The sequence below is a fragment of the Mobula birostris genome, chromosome 10, assembly GCF_030028105.1.
Source record: "Mobula birostris isolate sMobBir1 chromosome 10, sMobBir1.hap1, whole genome shotgun sequence".
NCBI lineage: Eukaryota > Metazoa > Chordata > Chondrichthyes > Myliobatiformes > Myliobatidae > Mobula > Mobula birostris.
Window position 1 is genome coordinate 130,781,594 of NC_092379.1, and position 17,476 is coordinate 130,799,069.

Here is a 17,476-nt window from a genome sequence, read left to right on the forward strand (position 1 = left end):
GATTGTATCCGATGTAGTATCTTAGCCCGACTTTGTTTTAGTTTTGTTTAGTTTAGTCTAGTTTTGCTTAGCTTAATTTAGTGTTTTTTTCCTTTTCTAGTTTGGGGTTTTTTTAAAAGTTTTTTTGCCATTTATCCTTTACCATGTTCAATTATATTTAGAGTTGGGGAGATCTAACATACTTGTACTATCAGCAATTTTATATTTGCAAATGTTAGCTATCAATAATGTAATCCCATTCTCTGTTTATTAATATTACTGTTATGTTTATGTTTGAAAATTAATAAAAAGACTGGAAAAGCACAATACTCCAGGTGTAGTCTAACATTAACATGTGGTTCTTGATCTTAATCCTCCAACTAATAAAGCCAACACCCCATCAGGCATCGTATCGGCTCCTGCAAAGTTCTGTAGATGTATGATAGAGATCATTCTCGCTGGTTGCATCACAGCTTGGTATGGAACCTGCAAGGCACACGACTGAAAGAGATTGCAGAGGGTTATAGACTTGGACAGATCTGCCGGGCTTGGGTTACCTGAGATCCCATACTGGGGCTGTAGACTAGGCAGCTGGAATGTATGCTGTTATTTTTTTCGTGTTTGTCAGTGGACAAGGCTGAGGATGGACAGGTTGGTGTGGGAATGGGAAGCCGAGTTGAAATAGCCACTGGCCGGAAGCTGACGCTGACCGCTGTTGGCAGTTCGGATGCTTCACAAACTGGTCACCTGGTCTACGCCGGTGTCTAAGGAACTACGGGTGCAGAGAAAGCTGGAATGGAAAGAGGAGGCTGCAAACAGTCAGTCATTCCTACGCAGATGCTGCCTAAACTGCGAACGTTTCAGGTTGATGACCCTCCTGTAAAAAGTATTTAAGCTCTTTCTCCACAGCCCTGCAACTTATTTCAGTGACCTGTTTTGAAAGGCGTTGTTAAATTGGTTCCTTCCGGCCTTTCAGGCAGTGGGCTACAAATGACAACTACTGTATTCCATTACCGGTTTCTTGTGTCAGTCACCTCTGGATCTTTTGTCATCCTGGGCACTGCTCTTCCCACCTTTGAGGACACCTTCAGGAAGGAGTGCCTAAAGAGAAGGCACCATCTGGGACTTGCCCTCTTTGGGTTACTACCATTGGAGAAGAGCTACAGGAACCTGAAGACCCACACTCAGCCCTCTGCTATCACATTTCTAAATGCTCCATGAAACCATGAACACTACCTAGTGCAGAGAACATTTATGAGAATGTTGCTGGGATTTGAGGACCTGAGTAACTGGGAAAGTTTAAATAGGTTGGAGTGGAGGTGAATGAGGGGAGCTTTGACAGAGGTATACAAAATTATGAAGAGTATAGATTGATTAAATGCCAGCAGGCTTTTCCCACTGAGTTTGGGTGAGACTATATTTAGAGGTCAAGGGTTAAGGGTGATAGGTAAAATGTTTAGGGGGAACTTCTTCACTCAGAGGACAGTGAGAGTGTGGATAGGACAAGTGATGGATGCAGATTCGATTTCAAGATTTAAGAGAAATCTGGTTAGGTACATGGATGGGAGTGGTATGGAGTTCAAGTAGATGAGACTAGTTCAGCATGGACTAGAAGGGCCAAAGGGTCTGTTCCTGTGCTATAATGTTCTATGACTCTATTACCTCATTATTCCTCTTTTGCGCTATATATTTACTTTTGTAACTTATAGTAGTTTTTATGTCTTGCACTGTACTGCTACTTCAAAACAACAAATTTCACGACTTTTATTGGTGGTAGTAAACCTGACTCTGATCTGTCCCCCATGTGACTGAGAAATTGGTTCAGCATTGGCCAAGCCCAATGCAAAAAGTAACTCGAGGAAAGGTTTACATCAGGGGCGTGACGGAATACCGACTGTTCAAACGGATTGAATGGAGCAAAAAAGTATAGGAAAATGCAAACACTAGGAAATCTGCAGATGCTGGAATTTCAAGCAACACACCTAAAAGTTGTTGGTGAACGCAGCAGGCCAGGCAGCATCGCTAGGAAGAGGTACAGTCGACGTTTCAGGCCGAGACCCTTTGTCAGGAAAATGCGCTGGAATAGTTGAATGGAAAGTCCTCCAATATCTTAATAATTCCAGATATGGAATGATCGACAAGTTAATGTCATATGCCTCCTGGTGGACAGTTACAGTACAATATCTGAAGCTACATTTCAGAGCAGGTGATGTGATGACTATCGGTCAGTGGCTACCAAGGAAGGGGTTACAATGAAGTCTCTGGGAAGCACCTATACCCATCTTAACTCTACTGCAATGGTTTTGTAACTTTTTGCAAAATCTCATGATGCTTAAGCCAGATCAGAATTATATACAACAGGAATGAATGAAATTGTCAGGAGCTTGGAACAGCATTTTGGCCGAACTCTTCATCCTGACTGAGTGAACATACACCCAGTGGCCACTTTATTAGCTACACCTGCTCTCCAATGCAAATATCTGTTGTTCGTCCATCATTGACGTCGATGAGGACCTTGACACCATAATGATGGTGTCGAGACTAGCGCGAGATTTGGATTTAAGTGAGGGAGAGTTGCGCAGCGTCAGCCTCACTCTCTCTTCCCAATTCCCATCTGGATCCAGTGGCAAGACAGAGTCTAGACGGCTGGAGATGGGACTAGACACAGTGGATGACCAGGACGTCTTCTGTGTCTTGTCCTGCTCTACACGTTCCACGACGCTTGCAGAGACCGCCTTCTTGACCGTTGGACCTTCCATTAGTCTCGTCCGCTCAATCCGCCGGAGTCTGTCTTCACATGCTGGGATAGACAAATATCTAATCAGCCAATTGTGTGGCAGAAAATTCATGCATAAAAACATGCAGATTTGGTCAAGAGTTTCAGTCCAAGCATCAGGATGGGGAAGAAATGTGATCCAAGTGACTTTGACCATGGAATGATTGATGGTGGCAGAAAGGGTGGTTTGAGTGTCTCAAAACTGCCGATCTCCTGGGTTTTCCACACACAACAGTCTCTAGAGTTTACAGGAAATGGTGTGAAAAACAAAAAAAAACATTCAGTGAGTGACAGGTCTGTGGGTGAAAATGCCTTGTTAATGGGGGAGGTCGGAGGAGAACTGGTTCAAGCTGACAGGAAGGTGACTGCAACTCAAATAACCCTGCATTAACAACAGTGGTGTGGAAAAGAGCATCTCTGAATGCACAAAACGTCAAACCGTGAAATGGATAGGCTATAGCAGGGGAAGGCCACACCACATTCCACCTAATAAACTGGCCACTGAGTCGAGTCAAGTCAAGTCAAGTTGCTTTTATTGTCATTTCAACCATAATTGAGTGTATTCTGTTTGACTCCAAGCAGAACATGTTCATAGGAATATTAAACATAATTCTGAAATTTTGTAGGACAGGAACATTTGACCTGCCTAATCAAGTTTAAGTGTCTTTTCGTCTAATTGGGCAATCTATGGTTCTGTCTATTCACAATGTCCTTTAACAGTTTTCCCTTATCAAACAGCTTAAGGTACAAAGGACATAGTCAATAAAACACTTAAGAGAGCAGAACTTTGAAATTTCACCTTCCAGTAGCTGGGGTGTAATGATAGTTGTAAGAATCAAGGACAGTGTTAGTGAGGTGCCTTAAAGTAATATATTCCTTACATACTTTCATTTCAAACTCAGATCACCTCGGGGGTTTGGAAGCAATCTGGATCTTCTGTAGCATCATCAGCTTCTGATAGCTGGATGTCGGGGATATCACCAATGAGAGCAGCTGGCAGGGGTCCACAGACCCCTTGGTTAAGATTAGGGGTCCAGAGCATAAAGAAGGTTGGGAATCTCTAATGAATGCAAGTAATAGTAGGAGAAGTGATCAGTATCTGAATCTTTGCCCTCAACATGCCTATCTAATCGCTACAACCTTCAATTCCCAGTAGGCCAATAATCTCAGTAACTCAGCAGGCACAGATTATCAGGGCAGATAACTACATGGATCTGTAATACTCAGAAAGAAAATTCCTATTAATTTCATTCTTAAACAGGTGGTCCATTACTCTAACATTCCGGATTAGAGAGGATAGGTTGAGGCTCTTTCGAGCAAAGGTGACTTGATAGAGGTTTTATAAGGTGATGAGGCACAGATAGAGTGGAAAGCTAGAGACTTTATTCCAGTGTGGAAATGGCCAATAAAAGGGGCATAATTTTAAGATGATTGGAGGAAAGTATGGGGGGGGGGGATGTCAGAGGTGACATATTTACACAGAGGGTGGTGGGTGTGTAGAAATCCCCGCCAGGGGTGGTACCTCATTAAGGGCATTTAAGAAACTCTTAGGTAGGCACATGATGACAGGAGAATGCAGGGCTATGTGAGAGGGAAGGGTTAGATTGACCTTAGAGTGGGTTAAAAGTTCGGCACAACATCATGGGATGAATAATTAGTACTGTGCTGTACCGTTCTGTGTTCTACACTAAACTAACAGTGGAAAGGTCCTGAAATTGTTATGTTTCAGGATGCTGAAAGGATTAGCGGGTATGAGCTGTAAGGGGAGGTTGGACAAACTTGGATAATTTCTTCTAGAGTTTCAGAGACTGAGAAGAGACTTCATAGAAGTTTATACAATTCTGAGGGGGGTAGATAGGGTAGAGAGGATATAAGTGTCAAATACCAGAGAACATGCATTTAAGGAGAGTGGCGGAAAATTTACAGGAGATACGAGAGGTAAGTTTCTTTCAAAGTTCAAAGTAAATTTATTATCGAAGTTCATATATGTCACCATATACACCGCTGAGATTAATTTTCTTGTGGGTATACTCAATAAATCCATAGACTAATAACCATAACAGAAGCAATGAAACTTGGGTGTTCAGCCACAGTTCAGAACACAACAAACTGTGCAAATACAGAAAGAAAGAAATATAATAATAATAAATAAATAAGCAATAAATATCGAGAACACGAGATGAAGAGTCCTTAAAAGTGAGTCTACAGGTTGTGGGACTATTTCAATGATGGGGCAGGTGAAGTTGAGTGAAGTTATCCCCTTTGGTTCAAGAGCCTGATGGTTGAGGGGTAATAACTGTTCCTGAACCTGGTGGTTTGAGTTCTGAGGCTCCTGATGGCAGCAGTGAGAAGAGAGCATCACCTGGGTGGTGGGGGTTCCTGATGATGGATGCTGCTTTCCTGCAACAATGCTCTGTGTAGGTGAGCTCAATGTAGGGAGGGCTTTACTCGTGATGGACTGAACCATATTGACTACTTTTTGTAGCATTTTCTGTTCAAGAGCATGAGTGTTTCCATACCAGGCTGTGATGCACCCAGTCAATATACTCTCCACCACACATTTATAGAAGTTTGTCAAAATTTTAGATGTCATCTGGAATCTCCATGAACTCCTAAGGAAGTACAGGCACAGCCGTGCTTTCTTTGTAACTCTACTCATGAGCTGGTCCTCCGAAGTAAAACAGCAAGGAATTGAAAGTTGCAATTTAAAGGTACGTTTCTTAGAGGGCAATTACATGCTGCAGATTGCAGTGAGAGCAATTCAAAAGAGATAAATTTAGAAGTATATTTAGAAGTATTCTCCACATCCCACAGAACTTTGCCATGGTTCACCCGCTCCATCGTGACGTCTTTCATACAGAGAGTGGTAGGTTGCTGAATCAGCAGTAGAGGTAGAAGCAGATTAGATAGTGCTTTTAAGAGGCTTTTAGATTGGTCCATGAATATGCAGGAAAGGGAGAGATATGGATCATACACATTCAGAAAGATTTAATTTAATTTGGTATCCTGTCTGGTACAGACATTGTGGGCTGAAGGGCTGTGCTATTCTGTATTGATAAGGTGTCATATTTGACTGGGTCTTCCAGCCTTGTTTAATTCAAGATTTGTAACAAATCTTGGGTGGTGGGGTGGAGAAATGTCTCTACCAAAGCAGGGGTAAGGTGCTCCTTCCCTCCACTAGCCTGGAGTTCACCCTTGGGCAAGATATAACACCAGCTTAGCCACCCGGTCAGGGTCACGTGAAGACATGGGAACAAGTGGCGGATGGTCGTATGAGCAGCCGGTGCATATCACATGTCCTGGTTATGTGACCACTGACACCAGGCAATCTCTGAAGAGTATTGATAATGGCTAGGGGGTCATCTGTCCTGTAAATCCACTGCCCAGAATAAGGCAATGGCAAATCACTTCTGTCGAAAAATTTGTCAGGAACAACCATGGTCATGAGACAAATGATCGCCTACGTCATACAGCCATGGCACAGAATGATGATGATGTAACAATCTGACTATAAAGAAATATCAAACAAGTTGGTAGCCCTTTTCTCTAGAGAAGGGTGGACCAAGAGATGGCTCGATGAAAGTCTTTATGATAGGATAAGAAGATGTCTCAACTTGCAGGAAGAAAAATTAGTGGTCATAACATTTAGTCACTATAAAATCCAAAGGGGGATTGAGTCAGAATGGTCAGAACATGGGGCACACAGGGCTGAGGCGATCTGCCGCAATGCGCTTAGATAATAAGACCATAAGACACAGGACAGAATTAAGTCATTTGAACCATCAAGTCTGCTCCACCATTTGATCATGGCTGTTTTATTTTCCCTCTCAAGGCCATTCTTCTACCTTCTCCACTTAACCTTTGATGCCCTCACTAATGAAGTACTGTACCTATCAACCTTGGCTTTAAATATGCCCAATGACTTGTCTTCCACAGCCAATCTCTGGCAATGAATTCCATCGATTCATCACCTTCTGGCTAAAAAAATTCGTCCTCTTTCTCTGTTCTAAATGGACGTCCTTTTATACCGAGGCTGTGCTGTCTATTCCTAGACTCACCCAATTCAATAGGTTTGATAGGTACATTTAACATCAGAGGAATATATACAATATACATCCTGAAATTCTTTTTCTTCACAAACATCCACGAAAACAGAGGAGTGCCCAAAAGAAAGAATGACAGTTAAACGTTGGAACTCCAAATGTTATGGAAACATCATCTGCATGTCTACTTTCAATATTTGTTACGTTTCAATGAGACCCCTTTTAAGGAGCTGCCAGATGGGTAAAGTAAGAAATGAATGACAGAATACATTCAGAGGGTGAATGAATCAATCTGAGAGGAGATCTTTGTACAGCATAAACTCCAACATATTCCTGGTGGTCTGAATGGCCCGGCTGTAAAATTGTGTGATAGATTCTAACAGATTCACCTTTGGTTTCAGCAGCAGCATGACCAGGGACATGAAATAGTAGATAAAATGTTGCAGACTTCAATCCTCATAGACCAGCCTGATCCTCCCAAGATCAGAACCATTATCAAATTCACATATTTGATCTTACTACCTTGCTCTACTACATTAAAGCAAATTGCATTCCTTAATTAGCTTGCTTAGTAGCCAAATAGAATAGCTACTATAAAACGTTCTGCTTGGGAACATCTTGAGTTCAGTATCATTTCCTTTAATTCTTGATGCTCAAAATATGCTCCATTTTGGTGGAAATGAGAACTGAACTCGTGCAGAGAAACTGACTGCTGACTGCTGATAAATCTACTTACATGCTGGAAGAAACTTATGACTTGGGGCAAAGAGATGGAGGCATTGCTCCAGTTATATGAATCAGCATCTCTATCTCTGTCCTGATGAAGAGTCTCGGCCGGAAACGTCGACTGTACCTCTTCCCAGATTAGTCATAGTCATAATCATAGTCATACTTTATTGATCCTGAAGGAAATTGGTTTTCGTTACAGTTGCACCATAAATAATAAATAGTAATAAAACCATAAATAGTTAAATAGTAATATGTAAATTATGCCTATATGTAGATGCTGCCTGGCCTGCTGCGTTCACCAGCAACTTTGATGCGTGTTGCTTGAATTTCCAGCATCTGCAGAATTCCTCGTGTTTACATCTCTATCCTATGTTCAGTCCAGTTCTTCACGTCTGGGCCCCAGTTTAATTAAACCATGATAATCTGCAACATCCCATAATCCTTTTGTTATAAGGCTTCAAAACGTAGGAGCAGACTGTTCAGTCTGCTCCACTATTCCTTCATGGCTGATTTATTATTCCTCTGTCCCATTCTCCTGCCTTCTCTCTGTAACCTTGAACATCCTTACTAGTCAAGAAACACACATATTACCCCTCAACCATCAGGCTTCTGAACCAGCGTGGATAATTTCACTCTCCTCAATGCTGAAATGATTCCACAACCTATGGACTCACTTCCAAGGACTCTACAACTCATGTTCTTGATATATATATATATATGTGTGTGTGTGTGTGTATATATATATATATATATATATATATATATATATATATATATATGTATATATGTATATGTATGTATGTGTATATATATATGTGTGTGTGTGTGTGTGTGTGTGTGTGTGTGTGTGTATTATTTTGTTCTTTTTTTCTTTTTGGTATTTGCACAATTTGTTGTCTTTTGGCACATTAGTTGTTTGTCTGTCTTTGCTTGTACAGTATACAGGTTTTCACCGATTCTATCATTTTCTCTGTATTTACTGTGAATGCCCACAAGAAAATAAATCTCAGGGTAGTATATGGTGACATAAATGTACTTTGAATTTTGATATGTCACCATATATAACCCTGAGATTCATTTTCTTGCAGGCATACTTAATAAATCTATAGAATAATAACCATAACAGAATCAATGAAAGACCGCACCAACTGGGCGTTCAACCAGTGTGAAAAAGACAATAGAAACATAGAAAACCTACAGCACAATACAGGTTCTTCGGCCGCAAAGCTGTGCCGAACATGTCCCTACCTTAGAACTACCTAGGCTTACCCATAGCCCTCTATTTTTCTAAGATCCATGTATCCATCCAGGGCCTCTTAAAAATTCCACCTCCACCACCGCCATCAGCAGCCCATTCCACGCGCTCATCACTCTCTGCGTAAAAAACTTACCCCTGACATCTCCTCTGTACCTACTTTCAAGCATCTTAAAACTATGCCCTTTCGTGCTAGCCATTTCAGCCCTGGGAAAAAGCCTCTGACTATCCACATGATCAATGCCTCTCATTACTTTGTACACCTCTATCAGGTCACCTCTCATCCCCCGCCACTCCAAGGAGAAAAGGCCGGGTTCACTCAATCTATTCTCATAAGGCATGCTCCCCAATCCAGGCAACATCCTTGTAAATCTCCTCTGCACCCTTCCTATAGTGAGGCAACCAGAACTGAGCACAGTACTCCAAGTGGGCTCTGACCAGGGTGCTACATAGTTGCAACATTACCTCTCAGCTCTTAAACTCAATCTCACGGTTGATGAAGGCCAATGCACCGTACGCCTTCTTAACCACAGAGTCAACCTGCATAGCAGCTTTGAGTGTCCTATGGACTCGGACCCCAAGATCCCTCTGATCCTCCACACTGCCAAGAGTCTTGCCATTAATGCTATATTCTGCCATCAAATTTGACCTACCAAAATGAACCACCTCACGCTTATCTGGGTTGAACTCCATCTGCCACTTCTCAGCCCAGTTTTGCATCCTATCAATGTCCCGCTGTAACCTCTGTCAGCCCTCCACACTATCCACAACACCCCCAACCTTTGTGTCATCAGCAAAGTTACTAACCCATCCCTCCACTTCCTCATCCAGGTCATTTATAAAAATCACAAAGAGTAGGGATCCCAGAACAGATCCCTGAGGCACACCACTGGTCACTGGCCTCCATGCAGAATATGACCCATCTACAACCACTCTTTGCCTTCTGTGAGCAAGCCAGTTCTGGATCCACAAAGCAATGTCCCCTTGGATCCCATGCTTCCTTACTTTCTCAATAAGCCTTGAATGGGGTACCTTATCAAATGCCTCGCTAAAATCCATATACACTACATCTACAATAAACTGTGTAAGTACAAAAAGAAAGAAATAATAATAATAAATACATAGCAATAAATATTGAGAACATGAGATGAAGAGACCTTGAAAGTGAGTCTCTAGGTTGTGGGAACGGTTCAGTGTTGGGGTGAGTGAAGTTGTCTCCTTTGGTTCAAGAGCCTGATGGTTGAGAGGTAATTACTGTTCCTGAACCTGGTGGTGTGAGTCTGGAGGCAGCAGCGAGAAGAGAGCATGTCCTGGGTGGTAGAGGTCCCCGATGATGGATACTGCTTACCTGTGACAGCGTTTTGTCTAGGTGTGCTCAGCGATGGGGAGGGCTTTACCCGTGATGGACTGGGCTGTATCCAAACAAGAGAAAATCTGCAGATGCTGGAAATCCAAGCAACACACACAAAATGCTGGAGGAACTCAGCAGACCAGGCAGCATCTATGGAAAAAACAAAGTACAGCTGACATTTTAGGCTGAGGCCTTTTCTACTACTTTTCCATTCAAAGTCAGTGGTGTTTCCATATCAGGCTGAGATGCAACCAGTCGATACAGTTGCCTAGACTCCTTCTTTGGTAGGGACACATCTCCACCCCACCACCCTTTTATAGTACAGGGCATTTATTTAAGGAGAGAGGGGAAGGTTTAAAGGGAACGTGAGGGGCAGTTTTTCCCCACATACAGAGAGTAGTGTGTTCCTGGAATGAGACAGCAGGGGTGGTGGTTGAGGCTGGTAGACAAGAACATGAATATGCAGAGAATGGACCAATTGGATCACAGGCAGGCAGAAGGCCTTAGTTTAATTTGGCTCCATTTGGCTCCAAAAGGCCTGTTCCTGTGCTGTGTTGTTCTAGTTTGTACTGCTGGTGAGGTAAAACCCTATAACTCCATACCTAATAGTTCTGTCAGATTTTCTTCACCAGAAATACTGCAGCTGTTCAAGAAGGTGGCTTGTCCTCTTACGTTCAAGGTGGGCATTAAATACTGTGCTTGATCATAGAAAAATGGCAAGCGATGCAGGAGGGAAGGGTTAGATTGATATTGGAGTAGGTTAAAAGGTCGGCACAACATCATGGGTCAAAGGTCCTGTCCTGTGCTGTAGTGGTCTACGTTCTATGTTCTTGTCAGCGATGCCTGCATTCTATTAGTGACTAAGAAAGATCCCTCAGCTCTTTATATAGTCACAGGAGTTTAGAAGAAAGAGGACATATCTGATTGAAACCTGTTGGATATTGAAAGGCCAAGATAGATTGGACATGAAGAGGATGTTTCCTACAGTGGAGGAGTCTAGGACCAGAGGGCGTCCCTTTAGAACAGAGATGAGGAGGAATTTCTTTAGCTGGAGGTGGTGAGACTGTGGGATTCGTATATGGTTGGGGAGGCCAAGTGATTTGGTAAATTTAAAGCAGAGGTTGATCGGGATAATATATCAGCCCTGATGGAATTCTGGAGCAGACTTGATGGGCTGAATGGCCCAATTCTACTCCTATATCTTATGGAAATGTACATATCCTTAATCCTTTACCACAAACCGTTCAAGTTTTGACAAGGAGAAGAAAGAAAAGCCCTGTGAAGTAAAAACTCTGCAAAAGTGAAGTTAAGTGGTAAAAGTGGGGGCGACACAGTAGCCTACTGGCTAACATAACGTTATTACAGGGCCAGCTATAAGATCAGGGTTCAATTCCCGCTGCTCTCTGTAAGCAGTTAGTACATTCTCCACGTGACTGTGTTCAATTCCCACTGCTCTGGTTTCCTCCCACGTTCCAGAGTGTGGGCTGTAGAAGAAAGCAAAGAAGCGAAAGAAGAAGGAGAAACACTGCTCGCAGTGACAGCCAAACTGTGGAAGTAGTAACTGCTCAGGAATGGAAAAAGCCGCAGTAGGTTGTAAACTTAGCCACTCCATGATGACACTAATCTCGCCACCATCAAGGACATCTTCAAAAGGCAATGCCTCAAGAAGGTGGTATCTGACGTTAGAAACCTCACCATCCAGGCCATGCCCTCTTCTCATTACCACCATTAGAGAGGAGGTACGTGAGACTGAAGACACACACTGGGCATTTTTTGGAACTTCCCCTCCGATATTTCTGAATGCACCATGAACTCTACCTGACTATTTTTGCTTTTCTTTGCACTTTTAATTAATTTTGAAATCTTATGTATATATATATATATATATATATGTCTAATTGTAATACATTTTATGCATTGCACAGTACTGCTGCCACAAAACAACACATTTCACCACATACATCAGTAGTAATAAATCTGATCTAATTCAGATTCTGATGCTTAAACTGTGGGTCTCAGATTCCGAAGGGTCCTCTCATTTTCAGACTAAGCATTAGTTTCCTGCAGCTAATTTTAAGTAGCTTTCTAGATAACTTTTCACGATATTAATTGGTCATTATTCAGCCATTCGGCCCATCGAGTCTGCTCCGTCGTTCCATCATGACTGAATTATTATCCCTTATATGTACATATACTTAGAAGTAGTTTTGTCAACTGTTAATTTCGCATAAACATAGAAAGTCAGATTACAGCTTCTGAAGGAGTAAACAGAATTAGATTTTGGACTGAAGTTGCAGAAAAAAAACTTCTCGTGACTTGCAGAGAAGTTAAAATTTCAATTAGCTTCGCTTTTTAATTTGATTTAAAAATACAAATAACAAGTTTGAAAAGAAAGACCAAGATAAGAAGTGACAGTATTAAATGGCCATTTTGATTAGTAAGCAAGAGTTGGTGCTTAAGGAGAAACAGCGGGAAATGGTCGCAAAGATGTTTTACAGAAAGCAATACAGTATTATTAACCACTTCAGTCACTGCTTTAATATGAAAAATCAAAATAAACTTCTTGGATATATACTCACTGAGTGGTATTCTGTTGCAGTAGCCCATCCACTTCAAGGTTTGGCATGTTGTACTTTCAGAAATGCTCTTCTACACAACACTGTTGTAACGCATGGTTATTTGAGTTACAGTCACCATCCTGTCAGCTTGAACCAGTCTGACCATTCTCCTCTGACCTTTCTCGTTAACAAGGCATTTTTGCCCACAAATCTGCCACTCACTGCATGTTTTTTGCATCATTCTCTGTAAACTCTAGAGAGTGTTGTGTGTGAAAATCCCAGGAAATCAACAGTTTCTGAGATACTCAAACCACCCTGTCTGGCACCAACAGTCATTCCACAATCAAAGTCACTTAGATCACATCTCTTCCCCATTCCGATGTTCGGTCTGAACCTCTTGACCAGGTTTGCATGTTTTTATGCATTGAGTTGCAGCCACATGATTGGCTGATTAGATATTTGTATTAACAAGCAGGAATGGAGGTGTATTGAATAACGAGGCCACTGAGTGTGTGTTCCTCCAAGAGGACCACAATCTTGTCGTGGTTTAGAGGTTTGAGTGCCTCAATGACCCGGAGTACTATGTTGGCTTTATGCTTTGGCTCTTGGTAGGGTCACCCACACCGAATAGGTCAAAGGGTAGAAGCCAGACTAAGAGTGGTCCTCCGGTCCTCTGGGTTTGGGGGTTCAGCTCAGGGCCAACAAAAGTGTTACAAAAACAGCAATGAAGAATCCTTCTACAACCAAGTGTGACAATATTCCTGATTCTCCACCCAGGATTTGCTTGACTGACAGCAGTGAAAACCGTGAGGAAGCTACTGACATTCCCGCCGCTGCCTGTGTACGCTCTCCCTGTGACTGTGCAGGTTTCCTCCAGGTGTTCCGGTTTCCTCCCACAGTCCAAAGACGTGCTGTTTGGTAGGTTAATTGGTCATTGTAAGTTGTCCTGTGATTGGACTAGGGATAAACTGGGGTGTCGCTGGGCGGGAAGGGCCTGTTCCACACTCTATCTCAATCAATAAATAACGACGAAGGAAGCCCTGAACACTGCCAGAGATGGAAGACCATCATCACTGCCCTAAATACCAGCAGCGCCATTGGCAGTAAGTGAGTGAGTGTATGTATTTACAACAATTTTCACAAATTAATAAAAATATCCTTGACCCTTTGGCAAATAGGTAAACTCCCCAGGCAGCATCTGCACCCCGCAGAAAGCTGCCATTCCCCAATAACCAAAGCAGGAGGAAACATGCTGGCACTCGGGCACGTCAGTTTGAAGTAAACTGCAAGGACCATAGAAGGGAAACCAAAGTTTCACACAGCAGCATTTTGTTGGCTGGATCCACCCATCATGTGATCACCAGTGGAAGGAATCCAGCGATTCTGTCAGAATCACATTCCGAATGCCAGCTTAAGTTAACACTCGGACTGACATCTGTAACCATGACGTTTAGACGATCACACAAGTAGGGGTGGGGGAGAAAGATCACACTAAATATGTTGCAAATGTATCAGGAACTGTTTTGGGATGTCACACTTTGGTCAATTTATAGATGCATTATTGAAGCACTTATTACATATACTACGACAGTCGTGTAGCAACAAGTATTTTAGTCATCTTTAAAAGTTTATTATAGATAATAATTTAAACAATCATTAAAACATGAGATGATCAGAAGAATTTCTATCTTTGGCCACATCAGGCATAAAGATTGTATAGAGTTCAAGTGTAAAACTGAATAAATTTGTTACCTATTTCGACATCTGTTATAGTACGACAACTTGGAAACGGTGAACCACTGAAACGTAATTAGTGTATATCAGCAAATCATTTGTAACTTCTGTTTTACTAATCCTGTGAGTTTTGTTTGAATAGTAAAACAAGGCAAGGAAGAAAAGTCAAAGTTAACCTTTCTAATTCGTGCAATGAAGCAAATGATCTATAACTTGATAAGTATCCACACCAGGATTGTGAGTATTTGCTTAGAAGTTCAACATGTTATTTTTTTTTGCACTTTGCTCATTCCCCTTCAGCAACAGCATCTCAAATCACAGCAGTTTCCATACATTAAATATGTTGATAACTTTCAGCTCTACCTAAAGACACCAACCCCCTCGTCCCTTCAGTGACCAAGTCCTTGCTGATATTTAGTGCTGCACGAGCAGCAGTTTCCTCCAAACCCCCCCACCCGAAACCCTTTTCTCTATCTGCCACTGTTAAAACGCTCTCTTTGACTAGCTGCCTAAATATTACCCGAACAGCCTTGCATTAAGATTTTTTCTGATAACATTCCCATGAAATACCTTGGGCAGTTTTGCTACCAAGAGAAAAAGACTGCTAATAAATATGCGGCTGTGATTTTAATAAACGTGTTAGAAATCAGATTTATTTTTATGTAGTCATAAGGTGGATTCTGATATCCAATTAACTACTAAAATATAATTACCTTCAGACGTTGATGTCATTGCATCAACAGACAGTTTTGCTAATTCTAACTTTTTGTTTTTCTCACAGAAGTAAGAAAACAGTCGATAACGTTCTCCACTGTATGTTGAGATTGATCATGCTCATTCCTCATCACTCTCTTTGGTGAAGGCATTCATCTTCCCCTTAGGAGACCTTTGGTTCTTTTTTTAAAGAAAAAAGCTCAATATAAAATGAAAGTTTTTATCAAAGCTTTAAAAATAATTTCTCTGCTCTATTGCCCCTTCGGATTGCTCAGATGCCACAGCCACAATGCTATTGCTCCACATTACCCGTACATATTAATAGGGGAGGTTGATGCTGTAATGTATTGTGTGAGCATTCGTAGCGTCAGAGTGCGTATGACGTCAGGACGTAGAGAGGTAAAATGGAAGTCTGGTGAATAAACGTGGTTGTTCAATTTGCAGCTGTGTCCGAGTCACATCAATATTACAGATACCCACAGATCTCACTGAACTCACCATGAAAATAAGCAGCAAATAACTTGTGCTTTGGGAATCCAGTTCATTGTAGGAAGAGCTTTCAAAGTTTGAGACTTTAGGGTATTTTATGCCCCTGCTCGCTGGAGAGAGGGAGCCTGTCTGAGGTGCCCAAGTGCTGGGTTATGGACTGTAGTTTTGACGGACCCTGGATCAAGGTCTCTTTTGGGGGCTTTGCTGTTGCTTGCATGGTGGGGGTTGGGAAGGTCAGTGATTTTTCTGGTGTGAGTAGGGGGTAGGGGGGGTTGACACTTTTGGTGCTGCTACTGCAAAGGGTGGGGGGAGAGGGTGTTTTGGGGCTTCAATGTTCTATCATTCATTCTATGGGGTCTCTTGTTTCGTGGATGTCCGTGAAAAGTACAAATTTCAGGTTTTATACTGTATACATTCCCTGATATTAAATAGACTAAATGAATGACTTGAATGAGGAAGTGAAAGAGCGGGTTAGTACGTTTTCAGATAACATGAAGCCCTGGATAATGTGGAGGGTTGTTATAGGTTGCAATGGGACATTAACAAAATGCTGAGCCGGGCTGAGAAATGGCAGATGGAGTTCAACCCAGACAAGCGTGGAGCAAATCATTTTGGAAAGTTGAATTTGAAAGTAGAATACAGGGGTAATGTGGGCATTCTTGGCAAGTGTGGGGGAACAGCGGGATCGTGGGTTGGTGTTTTGAGGCAGATACATTAGGGGCATATAAGAAATTTTAGAAAGGCACATGTATGAGAGGAGAATGGAGGCTATGTAGGAGGGAAAGGTTAAATTGATCTTAGAGTAGGTTAAGTGGTCGGCACAACATTGTGGGCCGAAGGGCCTGTACTGTGCTGCAATGTTCTATGTCCTAATGTAACTACAGGGAGAGTTCACCTCAATCAGTATTATCACGTTCACCTTTGCTTTGAATTCGTCAACGTTCAGTGCAACATGAGCAGGACCCGCTGTTTGGAGAGGAAGCTTCTTTCTGACCAGCCAGTTGCAGTCTGTGCTTGAGGTTTACAAGGCTCCTGTAATGGGGATCCCTTCAGTCTGGTGCCTCAGCCCCACCACTTGTTGCCGAATCTGGATCGGTCAGTCTCGAAGCTCTTCCCCCTGATCAGTCTCTTCAGTTCCTGGAGCTCCTCAGCCCTCATGCTCTGGTCGACTCCAGGGCTGGGCTGATAGGTCAGCGGTGACACGATGTAGCCATTCTTGTACAGACAAGCCCGCTTACAGAACTCAAACGTGCTAAACATCAAACCATAGTATGGGACAATCTGAAAATTAAGTCAGAGCAGTGGTTACATCGGGCAGGCAAAAAGGCAAATCATTAAAGACGAATATGATAGCTTCTTGCAATAAGCGTACTTGAGACTCAAATATCATATACACCCTGACCAGTTGAGAGGACCGCAGGAAGAATATAAAGAAACTGGGTATAGCAGCTATCGTAACACTATTACAGCACGAGTGACCTATGTTCATTTCTGCTGCTGTTGTTTCTCCCTATGGCCGCGTGGGTTTCCTCCTGCTGCTCTGGTTACAGCCCACGTTCCAAAGACGTACGGGCTAATTGGTTAGTTGGTCACATGGGTGCAACTGAGCAGTGTGTGCATCTCTAAATAAAAAATAAGGGAAAGTAAACCTGCACTGAGAGATGAGAGAGGAAAGTTGCTGTGCTAAGAAGAACGTTGGGATTATAGAGAGGTATCATGCAGAGATAACACGAACAAAGCCGTTGATCCCGACTGCTTCTGTAGCAGCTGTTGCCCCGGTGTGATTTTGTGAATATTATCATCAAAACGGCCGGTACAACTTTCAGCTGCTTCCCGGACACAGACCTG

General features: G+C 42.4%; 1 protein-coding gene and 1 long non-coding RNA gene across 2 annotated transcripts in view; one reads left to right on the forward strand and one right to left on the reverse strand.

Moving 5' to 3' along the window:
- Window positions 1-17,476, forward strand: part of LOC140204341 (uncharacterized) — a 50,362-nt gene that overhangs the window by 16,186 nt on the left and 16,700 nt on the right. The window contains exon 2 of the long non-coding RNA XR_011887592.1: window positions 13,469-13,609. This is a non-coding gene — a long non-coding RNA (uncharacterized lncRNA). The remainder of the gene's footprint in view (window positions 1-13,468; window positions 13,610-17,476) is intronic.
- slc25a43 (solute carrier family 25 member 43) overlaps window positions 14,298-17,476 on the reverse strand; it is a 42,570-nt gene continuing 39,391 nt past the window's right edge. The window contains exon 5 of the mRNA XM_072270990.1: window positions 14,298-16,909. Coding sequence (XP_072127091.1) covers window positions 16,691-16,909 — 219 coding nt within the window. The 3' untranslated portion in view covers window positions 14,298-16,690. The remainder of the gene's footprint in view (window positions 16,910-17,476) is intronic.